The following is a 12,829-nucleotide window of genomic DNA, read 5'->3' as shown; positions in this document are numbered from 1 at the left end:
GGTCATTGGGTGATAGGCGCTTGTGTTATTAATAATTATTTATTTAAAAGAGTGGCCAGTTAGCGCCCCGGGTCATTGGGTGATAGGCGCTTGTGTTATTTTAATAATTATTTATTTAACAGAGTGACCAGTAAGCGCCCCGTGTCATGAGGTGATAGGCGCTTGTGTTATTTTAATAATTATTTATTTAAAAGAGTGGCCAGTAAGCGCCCCGGGTCATTGGGTGATAGGCGCTTGTGTTATTAATAATTATTTATTTAACAGAGTGGCCAGTTAGCGCCCCGGGTCATTGGGTGATAGGCGCTTGTGTTATTAATAATTATTTATTTAAAAGAGTGGCCAGTTAGCGCCCCGGGTCATTGGGTGATAGGCACTTGTGTTATTAATACTTATTACAATTATGAATTTTCGCGTGTCTTTGGCAATGCCCCTTCACTGCTGAGTTGTCTGCTCGACGGCACATTCTCCCTAGATCGTATAACTATATATACGATCTAGGGAAAAAGTTCCGATATTGAATCCGCCTAACCCAACGCTGGTAAGAGCGTAAGAGGTAACATAACAAAGTATACGGAAGCGCGGTCACGACATCTATACAAATATGGTACTTGACAAGTACAAACATGTTTTTTTGTGGGAACTGGTGGAGCGGCTTTCGACGCCACTGACTGATTGTGGCAAGTTTTAAAATAGGTAGTGAAGAAGTGAAGATAATAGACTTTCTATCAGCGCCACCCGTTTCTTTCCCGCGCAACTTTTGACATTTGATTTTGATCAGCTTGAACAAAGGAATGAAAACTTGATTAAAACCCTTTCGATTGCTTTTCTTAATTTTTCACGTGTCATTTTTGTAAAGGCCAGAGTAAAGAGCGTAATAAATTATCAAGTGTCTCAAAGTTATTTATAAAATTTCAGATGATGAACTGAATGATCATAAATAGGTCATAATTTAGATTTAATACTTTTATAGTACCGTGGCTCAGACTTCAGGAACCCAATGCTTAGCTCAGCCAACCTTCCGATTCAATAACTGTTAATTGGTGGTCCCATCGGTATTGCCATTTTCTCTCTCACATTTATTAAAGCTAAACAAGTAAGCCTTAGAATCTGTTAACATTTGGAGTTTTTTATCTTTATTTTTGTATCAACTGGTTTATAAACAATAATTTTATCTTGTAAAAAGCTTAAATATAAATAAGTAGAAATTAAATGTAACTTACATGAGATTATTTTATATAATATTTACAACTGAATTTAATCAAGAACAATTCACATTTAAACTACTTAAGCAGGTCGTTTTTTAATTATCACTCGTATTTAAGTGGAAAAATGTTTAATCAATGAAAAATTGTTCACTAATTTGTGATTTTTATACATATTCACATAGACTTCAAGGTACATGACAATGAATCAACGTTATTTTTTCTTCATATTTTACATTATTTACATAACAGTAGATTGCAGTACTTTATAAACCTCTATCATATCAACATATACAAGATGTAAAACGGTCAATAACCCCTCGATACAAAACAATCAACGTTGCGGAATAAAATGTTGGGCTGATGTATTTAACAATCGCATTATTTCGCATAGAGTAAAATAAACCATACAAAAAAAATTCTAAGTCATCAAGTAAAAAGTTCATTTGCGTCATTGTAAGGCTCACATAAAAAAGTATTACTCTATTTTTATGGATCCATTAATTTAATATGACGAAAAATACGATTTTAGAGGAGCTCTGTATCTGATGGTCATCTGCGGTGTTCAGAAGCATAAGCTGTAATTGTGCTATCCACACAACCAGTTGCAAGCATAACTCGATAGGGATGAAAATTAAGGCAGCTCACAGGACCAATTCTTGTACTCATAAATCCTTCATGGAATTTTATAGTATTCAAGTGTTGTCCAGAAATATTGTACATACTAATACACTGATTTGTAGAACTGCTGAAAACACGTAACTACATAAAATATCATGCATAAAAAATTTCATTATCGAGTTTTTAAAATTTATTTTAAATTTAGGTATCGTGAGAAAAAAAAAAGTTTGAACAACATAAATCACCATGCAAATATGTCAGCTGTTTCGTGTGTCGCAAATGCTGTCATTCCTTGCAGAGTTTGTACCGTATTGATGGAAGAATTTTTTCTAAGATCGAAAAACCTAACTTCACCAGACGAGGAGCTAGTAATTAGTTTGACAGATGAGGTTGTTGATTTTTTAAGACATGCTCCGAGTACCCACGCATTATGCTCTCTAAATGTCATAACTCTAGCTTCACTAACTGGCAGTCTGCGATCAAAAAGACGCACAGACCCGTCTGCACAACCAAGTACCATCATATTGCCTGTAAAAACAATGTATTTTTCACACACAATATAAATACATTAAACTGTGTTTTTTTTTTTTTTCCACACATTTTTATTAATAGCTTACCTATGCCATCGGTGTCTAAACAAGTAACAGAACAATCAGCTCCTGTTGGTATGTCTTGTAATTTTAATTCTGTCTCTGCATCCCAAAGTCTAACACTTTTTACATCACCGCTTGCTGCTAATGTTAACGAACGCTGTTCCCAACTTGTGACTAACCCTGCAGTACCTAAATATTCGGTAAAGCATAAAAAAATTTACGATGATTGTAGTTACAATAGTAAATGATAAACAGTAAAAAATAATACAATAAGGCCATGTTGAAGTTTTTTTTGTAATTTAATTTACCTATTGAACCTTTGACAACGGGTGGTAGATCAGTCAGACCATGCCACGCTGTCAATAGCGTGGGTTCTCGTCCAAGCATGTTGTAATAATTTTTCCAAACTCTAATGGATCCATCATCTGAGCCTACCATTAACAACGCAACATCATGAGAATTTATAAATTCTAAAGTTGTTATACGGGACGGTTTATTTCCTCGACTAGCGTGATAAGTCAATTTAGTTCCACTATGCCAATCCCAGATGCTATAATAAATCATCAATGTAAATTGTTATTAGTTATTAAAATCAATGTAAGTAACTCTGCATTTGAATAGCTTTAGGGACCATTACATTACATACCCAAAATAATCCTTGCAAGCAACTGCTAAATGAGAATCAAATGGATGGAAAAGCAAAACTTCCGGTTGTTGAGGACAACGAGCGTGAAATACTTGAAATTCAATACGCCCATTGACAACTTTAAGCTGCTCTTCTATTACCTCCTTTTTCTGTCGTTTGTTCCTTAAGTAGCTGTTTAGATAATTAATAGTGAAAAACTTACTTCAAATCAATAACCACAGTAATATTCTTGATACAAACCGCCATTCACGTTCATAATGCGCACGACTTTCAAAGTCATGCGCGGATTCAGCTTCTGCATCGTGATGCACAGGCTGAGCAAACTGGGCACAACTCCATTCAACAAATTCGGATGTCACTAATGGTTTTCTAAATCCTGGCGTTTCATCTGATTCTTCCGATATCTTAACAAATTAAGTAGTATAAACAAGTGATATCGTTGATTTAGAAATTCATGTATAATTAAAGATGATTTTTTAATTACCGTGTTAGGTATAGGTTTCCTCGCCCGATTTGTGTGGCCCGGTAATCTTGTGGACCTCAGGAGATCATTTGCCGGGTTGACAATTGGTGGTGACTCTCCTTTACTACTGTTGAAATAAAATTGATCAATGAGATCCAATTTTGACGAAAAAAAAAAAAATGTTTTATTTGATACAAATGTATGTTTTTGTTACCTTAAATAATTCGTTCTATTTGATGGAGATGGTGGTAAAGACAAAGACGATGACACCTTAGCATTACTAACTTCCTTAGGCGTGGAAGACTCTTTGAGCTATGTTAAAAATTGAATCATCAACCCAATGATAAAAATCGAACGTAATGACAAAATAACCTTTACCTGACTTCGAATGTAATTAGTGACTTTTTGAGACAAAATAGCAACTCCTGGATGCGGGTCATTATCGAGAGCACACAGTCCATGCCATAGTTTCATATAGACGCTTCCATACGAAAGACTAGGTAAACTTCCAAGAGAACTATGACCTGTAAAAACAGTAAATTTTTTTTTTTTTTTTGTTTTTAACCAAACGAACAACAAGAATGCTCTAAGGTACAATAAACATTCATATAAATACTCAAAGTACTAAAAATTTATATAAAATGTGCTATATTTATGAACTAGACAAATTCATGCTTGCCACGGATTATTTCATAAAAGTTACCCATTGATTCACAGGGTTTCCTCACAAATTCCCAATTATTTCCTGGCACACAAAATATAATAATGGATATATATATTATTCATCAAAAATTTTTACATGCTCAAGGATTAATAAAAGTGTCAGAATTCATAAGTTTATTTACCTAAACTACTGATCGACGAGACGGAATTTACCCTTTTCATCTTATCGGAACCACATCCGTCTGTTATGTCTGAAGAAAAAGTACTACTTGGTGATAAAACTTTTAATCTGTCTTTAGAGCTTACTTTTCGCATTCCACTAAAAGGATAAAAAGTATCAACTCCTAAATCTTTTCGGCTGTTTTCTTCTGCAATTGCAAGGGTAACAAAAGAGTTTTCAGAATGAAGTACCATCCATTGAAGAGCCACTACCATTTCCTATGATAAAAATTTGTATTATGCTTTATAAATGTATTAAATATTCATCTTTATTTAAATAAATCATTATCTTACTTTTCTAACTAAAGGGCACATATCAGAAGTTACAGTGGTCATTAATGTCATAGCGATAGCTTGATCTATATTATTTGCGTGTTCGCTTCGTTTAGTGGCACTACTTATAAAAGTCCCTAATGCATATACACTTGCGGCCCGGACCTAAATTTCATTCGACAAAAATTAAATTTAAATTAAATTATATATTGGTAGAGTATTAAAGCATACTTCTGGTACGGGATCTTGCAAAAGGGTATACAATTTTTCATGGGCGATGTCTCTCACTCCACACCATCTAGCTTTGTCATTATTATGCCATAATCTTGCAAGGCAAAGGCATAACCATTGTCTAAATAATGGATTAGGATCACCTAAATATTCCAGGCAGATTGTGAGCAAACATGACTTCATGGCAGCTTTCTGACCTTCTGCGTAATTTTTCACTATACAAGCCAGAATGAAGACCGCCAGCGTTCTATGTTCACTCTAAAAAAAATTATGATTATCATAAAATCTTTCGGCCTTTTTTTTTCAACCATCAACAAAAGTTTTTAAACTTGCTTACTAGAATAGACGGGTCTTGTAAAATAGATAGGAAGTACAAATGGCAATTAGTTTGAACTAAATCAGTCTGACAGGTCTGAAAAACAAACTTTGAAATAAATACTTAAATAATTTGATTATTAAACGAAACAATAAGACTTACGTTATCAACAGCAAGAATTTTAGCCCAAATGAAAACGAGAAGAGGTCTAAGTTCCCTAGCGCTGCTTTGTAACAATTTTAACATATAAGGAAAGATTCCGACACTTAAGGCTAAATTAACTGCCCATGGTCCAAGATCAAGAAATTGCCCAAGTAACTCCAATGCTCTGAGCCTGTGGACTTGACTAAGCAGCACTTGAAGTACTATTGGTAATTGTTCAGGAGGATTACGATTTTTGGAGCCAAAAGTCAGCCATACTTCAAAAGCTGTTAATTGTTGTTCAAAAAAAGGTAAATGAATAAACTGGCTATCTGACTCCAAGGTAGCCGGTAATTGTGTTAAACATAAATCTAAAGTCAAGTCCCAAGCTTGCCACATTGGGTGCTGCAAGACATTTGAATACAAATTAACGTGTATTACAAGTTATTGACATTAATTGTAATCGTCAAGTATGCGTAACTTGTTTGAAAAAAATCTTACTTGATAAGTAGATGGAAGCTTTGGATATGATATAGGAGTACAGTCATACGAATGCAATATTCGTTCAGCTAATAAAAAATTTCTAAATAAACTAGCAACCAATAAATCTTGTCTAAATAATTTTTGAAACAAATCTGGTAAGAAAAAAATTGCAACATAATTAAAATGTTATAATTGATAACATGTAACGTGTTATGTTGTATTATAAATTAAAACCTCTTGGTAGGGTGTTCCAAGCTATTGTATCTGTAATAGCGGTAAATATCCAATTAAGTTCACCCAACATCGTTTTTCTATCTGCTAATTGGCCAGGAATTCTAAAAAAATAAAAATTTATATCCAGATTGTGTTCAGTATTGGACTATTAAAATTATTCAGAAGCACTTTCCTAAATGTACTTACTTGTCTACTAGATCCAAAGATATCTTTGGTATTAATTTTGATGAATTTTGCATAACAAACCTGTTCACACAGTGAATAATTAATTTTATCACCAAGATTCAATAACACGAATGAAATGGTACAATACTTACCAACGCACTGCAATCTTGATGGGTGTTGTAAGGCAAGAGGTAAATAAGTCAGCAGGAAGATCGGGGTTCATTGGTAAAATCTGATCAGCAGCACAAGCAGCTAATTGAATACAATTTTTAAAAGACGGTGTCACAGGAATAACACCTGCTGATCGGTTTTGCTGAATTGCCTGTTTTTCCATCTGATTGATGCAAATTTTCAAATAAATTTTAGCAGCCAGCAATAAAGTTTTGCTGATGTGTGAAGAAAAAAGTTTACCTCATGTTCTTTTTCATGTTGATCAGCAAATTGTTGAAAAGAGTCTACAATGATACCTGCATTGGAACAATCATACACATAAATACTTGGAGCCCCCATCCAGGTTTGCAAATCATAAACTGACAGAGGAATATACTGAGTGTATGTCTGCGTGAAATAAAAAAATTGAGTAAGGTGAAAATTCATAGAAAGGGAAGAAACAATGTTACATGAATGTACAAACCCTGTTAAACACCCATATTTCTCCATTACTAGTGGGTTTGGGAACACCGTGGCCATTGTAATGAAAAAGAACGCGCTCCTCTTTTGCATTTCTCCTGAGGGATATGCAGAGTTTTTTCACCTCCTCAACGGTAGGGTCAAGGCTCTGCTTGTACCTGGCACGAGGCTGCCAGCGCTCGTATTGCTTTTGCAGATTGGAGCCTATTGTCTCCAGAGCCTTCTGTGGGCTCATGGACAAAGGATCTGAAAAACAAGAGCAGGTTAATGATTGTAAACAATACCAAGAGATTTGGATGGCAGAGGGTCGGTATACTTACCGATCCAACACTCGAGCCGGGCACAGGGCTGCGTTTTGACGATATCTGGAGGATCGACCCCAACATTCAGGCATAGCACTAGCGCAACGCTGACCGTTTTCATCTGAGGAAGAGAGTATACAGAAGTATAGAGAGTATAAGAAACAAGAGAACATCTCATGTTGTAATAATTTTTACAACAGTAAAGGGAAGGTCGGATGGTTGATTTAAATGAGTACTGAACAAGGTAAGTGTATAAACTGAGGCTTACCCGATCCTTCATTCGCCAGCTTTGACTGATGTAATTGACAGCCTCTATGGTCAGTGAGTGCTTAGATTTGCTAAAAGCTATTGGCATGATCCAGTCTTCGTCGTAGGTGATTTGCCTGAGAGAAAGTTTGCTGTTGGTGCCGTGCTCTCCGTTTTCTGATCGCTCATTGCGCCGTTGGCCGTGATCCCCCGATGACGAGGATCTGAGCGACGACATGGTAGCCAGGGCGCCGAATTTGTAGTAGCTATTTGATTTGTAGGTACCTCGTGCTTCAGAATAACATGCCAATATTTTTATAGATAAAACCAAATACCTAGGTTAATCTTAGGCACTTTTAACTTTAATACACATGAGTAGTCCTGACAATTCTCTGATTGTAGTAGAGCAGTGATAGAAGTCAGCAATCATCTAGGATACACGTAATACCTCGATAAAAATGATGCACAGGCTGTACACTAATCTCATACTGCGCATTAGATGACTGAATAGTAGAAGGTAAAAGTAAAATTGCACTATTTGCACTCAACACTGAGTCAGAGATACTAAGTAGGTAAATAAGTGTGACAGTTAACAACCAATTGTTCGCACTTGTGATGACTGCAATAACCACCTTAAGATACCTAGTAAAATAAACAATCAAATCTCGCTCGCACAAGACGCACATGCACGTGCGTCGTGCAGTACTTATGTATCTATACAAACAAATCGGTACCTACCTAATATATACCTGAGATGTTATGATTGAATTGAACGATTGAAGATACCCACCTCTCTATACACACTAGGTATAGTCATATAGCAGAGATTAGTCTCTGCAAATAGTACACTATATGGTGAATATGGACTGTTCAATGGGCTAACTAACTAGGTATACTTTTGTTACACTACCTAATAGTTTTTGTCTGCTTTGTTTTTGTATAAAATTAGTACCTCTATATAGTGTACCTACCAAGAAAAGACAATACATCGTGCAATAATCAGATTACATATACTTTTGTCTTTTTTTCAATTTTCCAAAAAGTGAAAAAGTTTTTCTAATTAATTATTTTAAGTAAAGAAGTAGAAGTAAGTCATTCGGTCACTGTACTGTCACGTTCAGACACCTCACACCCAATCTCTGCTTACAGCCTTAAAGTGACTCGCATCGTCACGTTATAGTCACTTGGACTGCATATTTGGGTGTATTCCGCACCCACTGCCAGTCAGAGTCAGGCGGCACTACTGCTAGTATTGATTCCACCGATTAAAACCATTACGAATTGTCAAATTTTATAACATTTTCGGAGTTTGTTTACAAATAAAAAAATTAAAAAATGTATGTTATATAGTTTCTAGTAGTCAGCGCCATCTAGCGTTGTGATTTTCGGAATCTATCTATCTAGGGGAAATCGTATTGAAAAAAAACCCCTAGATTTTAGTGTTATATATATATTCGGCCTAAGGTCTTACACCAGAAAGAAATCACTATGTACAGAGAGATGGTACTGTCGGTACTGATGCAGAAACACGGACCCTGCCGTACCGGCGGTTAACTCATTAACTCGATGCAGCGAACAGCAACCGTCGGTAATGAGTTAACCGTCGGTACAGCAGGACCCGCATTTCAACACCAGTATACCGACAGTACCATCTCTGTAGGTACATACATGATGTATAAAAGAATAAGGTGTGGCGTTGCGCATTCGTTTTGATCGACCAATCAGGAACGCTTCCATCGCACCGCCATGTCTGTCTGCGAATTTCAAAAGCTTTTAAAATATCAAGCACATTAACATCAAGAAACACGTTAAACAATATATGTTTTTTATTTCAATATTTTCTTTCAAATTTTTTCAGTAACTAAACGTACAATCCGTGAATATTCACACAGAAAAACTGGGTACATCGGTACATATACTACTTATAGTGATTTATCTCTGGCGGAAAACCCTAGGGCGAATATATATAGCAGTAAAAACTAAAATATAGGTTTTTTTTTTCAAGATGATTTCCCCTAGATAGATAGATTCCGAAAATCAAAACGCTAGATGGCGCTGACAACAAAAAACGAGGTTAAATGTTATTAAATGACAAGTGCCAGCCCTCCCTTCCAACGACTTGCACAAAGCGAATGATAGTGTAGTGTTAGTATCAACCATCAACCTCTGCCATCAACATAAAAATGGTGCTTGAAAGTACTATAATATGGTATGGCTAATGTTTATTGTTCATAGTAACCAATTCTAGACAAATTTACTTTACTTGGTGGATCATTTTTTGACACATTTCTTAGCTTATTGCTATCTTCCAGCTTACAATAATTTTATTAATATTACTATCCAACACTATCTGCACTGAAATTGATTTCACAGTGACTATGCAAAGTTGAACAAAATCATTCTTTTTCAAGTAAATCACAGACCCGTTTAGTGATCCTCAACTTTGTTTTTTTTTTTTTTTTTGGTCTTGCAATCAACATAAATTGTTGAATTACCTTTACTTTTTATACAAGTCTTTCTTTATCATGTACACAATGACATTTTTTGAGCATAACCTCAACCTTAACAGTAATGGGAGTTTTGTTTGTCAGAAAATTTAAGCGCAAAACTTACTCTTAATAACTTCATGACTGACGCAGATCATATATACTTTCGTAAAAATTTATCCTATCAAGCAAATGCAACATGAATATAAATTATGATTTTTGTTCGTATGATTAGTGTTGACAACAGTGATTATATGAGAAATGGAGACTTTCTTCCTACAAGACTGCAAGCACAGCAAGATGCTGTCAACTTGGTGTGTCACTCAAAAACACGATCCAATCCAGAGAACAATGTTGGACTTATTACTCTTGCTAAGTGAGAACTTTAAAACATACTTCCTAAGGAAACATCTTCATTATTTCTTATCATACTGTTTTCTAATCTTTCTTTGTATTTCCATAGTGTGGAAGTGTTGGCTACTCTAACTAGTGATGTTGGGCGAATTTTATCAAAACTCCATCAAGTTCAGCCTAATGGTAATTTATCGCTTATAACGGGAATCAGAATTGCACATGTAAGCTTTGTTTTTCAAACAATCAAATAGAAAAATAGTGTAATTTTGACGTTCGAATAAAAGATTAATGATAAATATATATTTTTTTCAGTTAGCTTTAAAGCACAGACAAGGCAAAAATCATAAAATGAGAATCGTTGCATTTGTGGGCAGTCCAATACAGATTGATGAGAAAGAAGCTGTAAAGTTAGCAAAGCGTTTGAAAAAAGAAAAAGTTAATGTTGACATTATAAGTTTTGGTGAAGAGAGCATTAATAATGAAGTTTTAACTGCATTTATAAATGCTCTCAATGGAAAAGATGGGACCAGCAGTCATCTTGTGACAATTCCTCCAGGCCCTCACCTATCTGATGCTTTAATTTCTTCTCCTATTATCCAAGGTGAAGATGGCATGGGTGGAGCAGGTATGGGTGGTGCTGCATTTGAATTCGGAGTCGATCCAAATGAAGATCCAGAACTTGCTCTGGTACGACATTTTAAATGATTCAATACTTAATTATTTCAGTAAAAATAATGCAATTCTTGTTGTCTAATTATTAAGGCTCTGAGAGTGTCCATGGAAGAACAAAGACAACGTCAAGAGGATGAAGCAAGACGAGCTCAAAGTACTGGTACAGAAGCTCCTGTAGTAACTAATGAACCGGAAACTGTGAAAGAAGTACCTAACGAAGAAGCAATGTTAAAACGAGCTCTTGCCATGTCTCTAGAAGGAAGTGAAGAAGTACCAGCTGCTGTCAATCGAACTACAACAGGTCCTGCAAGTGTTCCAGACTTTTCACATATGACGGAAGAAGAGCAAATAGCATTTGCCATGCAGATGTCTATGCAAGACCAACGTATGTTTAACTTTTATTGATGTTCTTTTTATAGATATCATGGTTTTTGAAAATTTTTGAATTTTCGGAAAAATAATATTTATTATCTTGTCAAGTTTCCATAAATCAACTTTCGTGATTAATTCTCACCGCTTGATTTTGGTGTTTAACATTTTTTAATAATCTTTTACTGTGTTTCGTAGAAGAACTTGAAACGGCTCCAAAAGAAGAACCAATGGACGTTGAAGAAGATTATGCAGCTGTTATGTCCGATACTGAATTTTTACAATCAATCCTTGAAAATTTACCTGGTGTAGATCCACAGTCAGAAGCAGTTCGACAAGCTGTTGGATCCTTACAGCAAAATAAAGACAAGGAAAAGGAAAAAGAAAAAAGTAAAGATAAGGACAAAGACAAAAATCAAAAGAAGTAGTACTCTTGCATTAAAAATATTTCGTTTTATATCCATATGTATTAAAAAAAAGTCTATTAAATGATTTGGGTAAATAATTTAACAGTGGTGGTGAGGATTTCTCAAGATGTAACTTCTAAATTTACACGTTTCCTAATTTTACATGACTTTTCTTCAACTTCAGTGATGACAATAATGTAGTGTTGATCAGTTCTCCAAGTGAAAAAATATCCATCCTAAGCATCACGTGTCAACCACCTGTATAATTATTTGTTAAAATTATATCAATAAAGGAAACTACATGTCCTTTCAAAAGGTGGTTTTATTTTTTTATAAGGAATCCTTTCAGTTTCACAAGTTTTTGAACTAACTTTTTTACACTCTCCGTACATCATTATTTTGATCTCTGAAGATATAAAGTATTAATTTTATTAACTAACGAGAGTTTTAGTTGTTGCTTAATGGAAATATTTAAACGATACCTCTTCCATTTTTCTGAGCATCTTTTAAGGCACACTTAAACAAACAAATGTTACCATGTTGATTGTTTTCATTATCACACACTGGATTATAGTTTCTTGGACATAAACATCCAGAAGACACAGCTATTATAGTGATGAGCATGTAAATTATTATCTGCTTTTGCATTGTTCCTGAAATAAAACAGTGCATTGTAAAATGTTTCATATACCTACAGAAATAAGTGGCATCTCATAGCATAATGTGATACGTATGAAAAATAACATGTGTGCTTTGAATATACAATAATGAAAATGGATAAATAAACGGTGAATCAATTACAATTAAATACCTTATTTCATGCAAGTACAGATTGTTAAAGTAACTTTGTTAAAATACTCAATATTAAAAGGTCTGCAAGCTGGTCAATCTAAAATATACTGAAAAATAGAAGTACAGATTTGTGGTAAAACTTACAGAGTATTTTGAAAATACAAAACTATTGTTTGGTATGGACTAAAATGTATTCTAAATTATACTGAGCGTGCCAAGTCAGTGTGACATTACATTGATGAACTGGTATCGTATTAAAAGGGAATAAAAACGATATAATAATCAAATTGTGATAAGGTTGTCACAGTCAGATCATGATAA

The 12,829-nt window shown here is 34.7% G+C and overlaps 3 protein-coding genes across 3 annotated transcripts; 1 reads left to right on the top strand and 2 right to left on the bottom strand.

The window, feature by feature from the left end:
* Positions 1-1,154: 1,154 nt before the first annotated feature.
* Positions 1,155-8,142, bottom strand: raptor (regulatory associated protein of MTOR complex 1). Its single transcript, XM_014348327.2, has 23 exons — positions 7,451-8,142; positions 7,201-7,303; positions 6,885-7,126; positions 6,662-6,808; positions 6,403-6,584; positions 6,272-6,331; positions 6,086-6,186; positions 5,870-6,003; positions 5,390-5,773; positions 5,249-5,323; positions 4,912-5,169; positions 4,702-4,845; positions 4,371-4,626; positions 4,229-4,270; positions 3,904-4,049; positions 3,740-3,837; positions 3,547-3,652; positions 3,303-3,466; positions 3,063-3,233; positions 2,725-2,966; positions 2,441-2,605; positions 2,069-2,351; positions 1,155-1,950 (listed from the first exon to the last, which is right to left on the bottom strand). The coding sequence occupies exons 1-23, from the start codon at positions 7,664-7,666 to the stop codon at positions 1,755-1,757; spliced, it is 3,915 nt and encodes a 1,304-aa protein (XP_014203813.2). The 5' UTR covers positions 7,667-8,142; the 3' UTR covers positions 1,155-1,754.
* A 1,393-nt stretch (positions 8,143-9,535) lies between these two features.
* On the top strand, positions 9,536-12,307 carry Rpn10 (regulatory particle non-ATPase 10). The gene is made up of 6 exons (XM_014348226.2): positions 9,536-9,637; positions 10,150-10,290; positions 10,378-10,489; positions 10,581-10,955; positions 11,031-11,325; positions 11,508-12,307. Exons 1-6 carry the CDS (start codon positions 9,612-9,614, stop codon positions 11,735-11,737), a joined length of 1,179 nt encoding a protein of 392 aa, XP_014203712.2. The 5' UTR covers positions 9,536-9,611; the 3' UTR covers positions 11,738-12,307.
* On the bottom strand, positions 11,960-12,743 carry LOC106635943 (serine protease inhibitor dipetalogastin-like). The gene is made up of 4 exons (XM_014348136.2): positions 12,528-12,743; positions 12,199-12,369; positions 12,088-12,122; positions 11,960-11,974 (listed from the first exon to the last, which is right to left on the bottom strand). The coding sequence occupies exons 2-4, from the start codon at positions 12,362-12,364 to the stop codon at positions 11,960-11,962; spliced, it is 216 nt and encodes a 71-aa protein (XP_014203622.2). The 5' UTR covers positions 12,365-12,369; positions 12,528-12,743.
* Positions 12,744-12,829: the final 86 nt, after the last annotated feature.

This window comes from Copidosoma floridanum, unplaced genomic scaffold (genome assembly GCF_036245765.1).
Source record: "Copidosoma floridanum isolate Cflo_tuat_1 unplaced genomic scaffold, Cflo_Japanese_pri ptg000009l, whole genome shotgun sequence".
Taxonomy (NCBI): Eukaryota; Metazoa; Arthropoda; class Insecta; order Hymenoptera; family Encyrtidae; genus Copidosoma; species Copidosoma floridanum.
The sequence above is the reverse complement of the archived record's forward strand: the minus strand, read 5'-3'. Positions and strand labels throughout refer to the sequence as shown.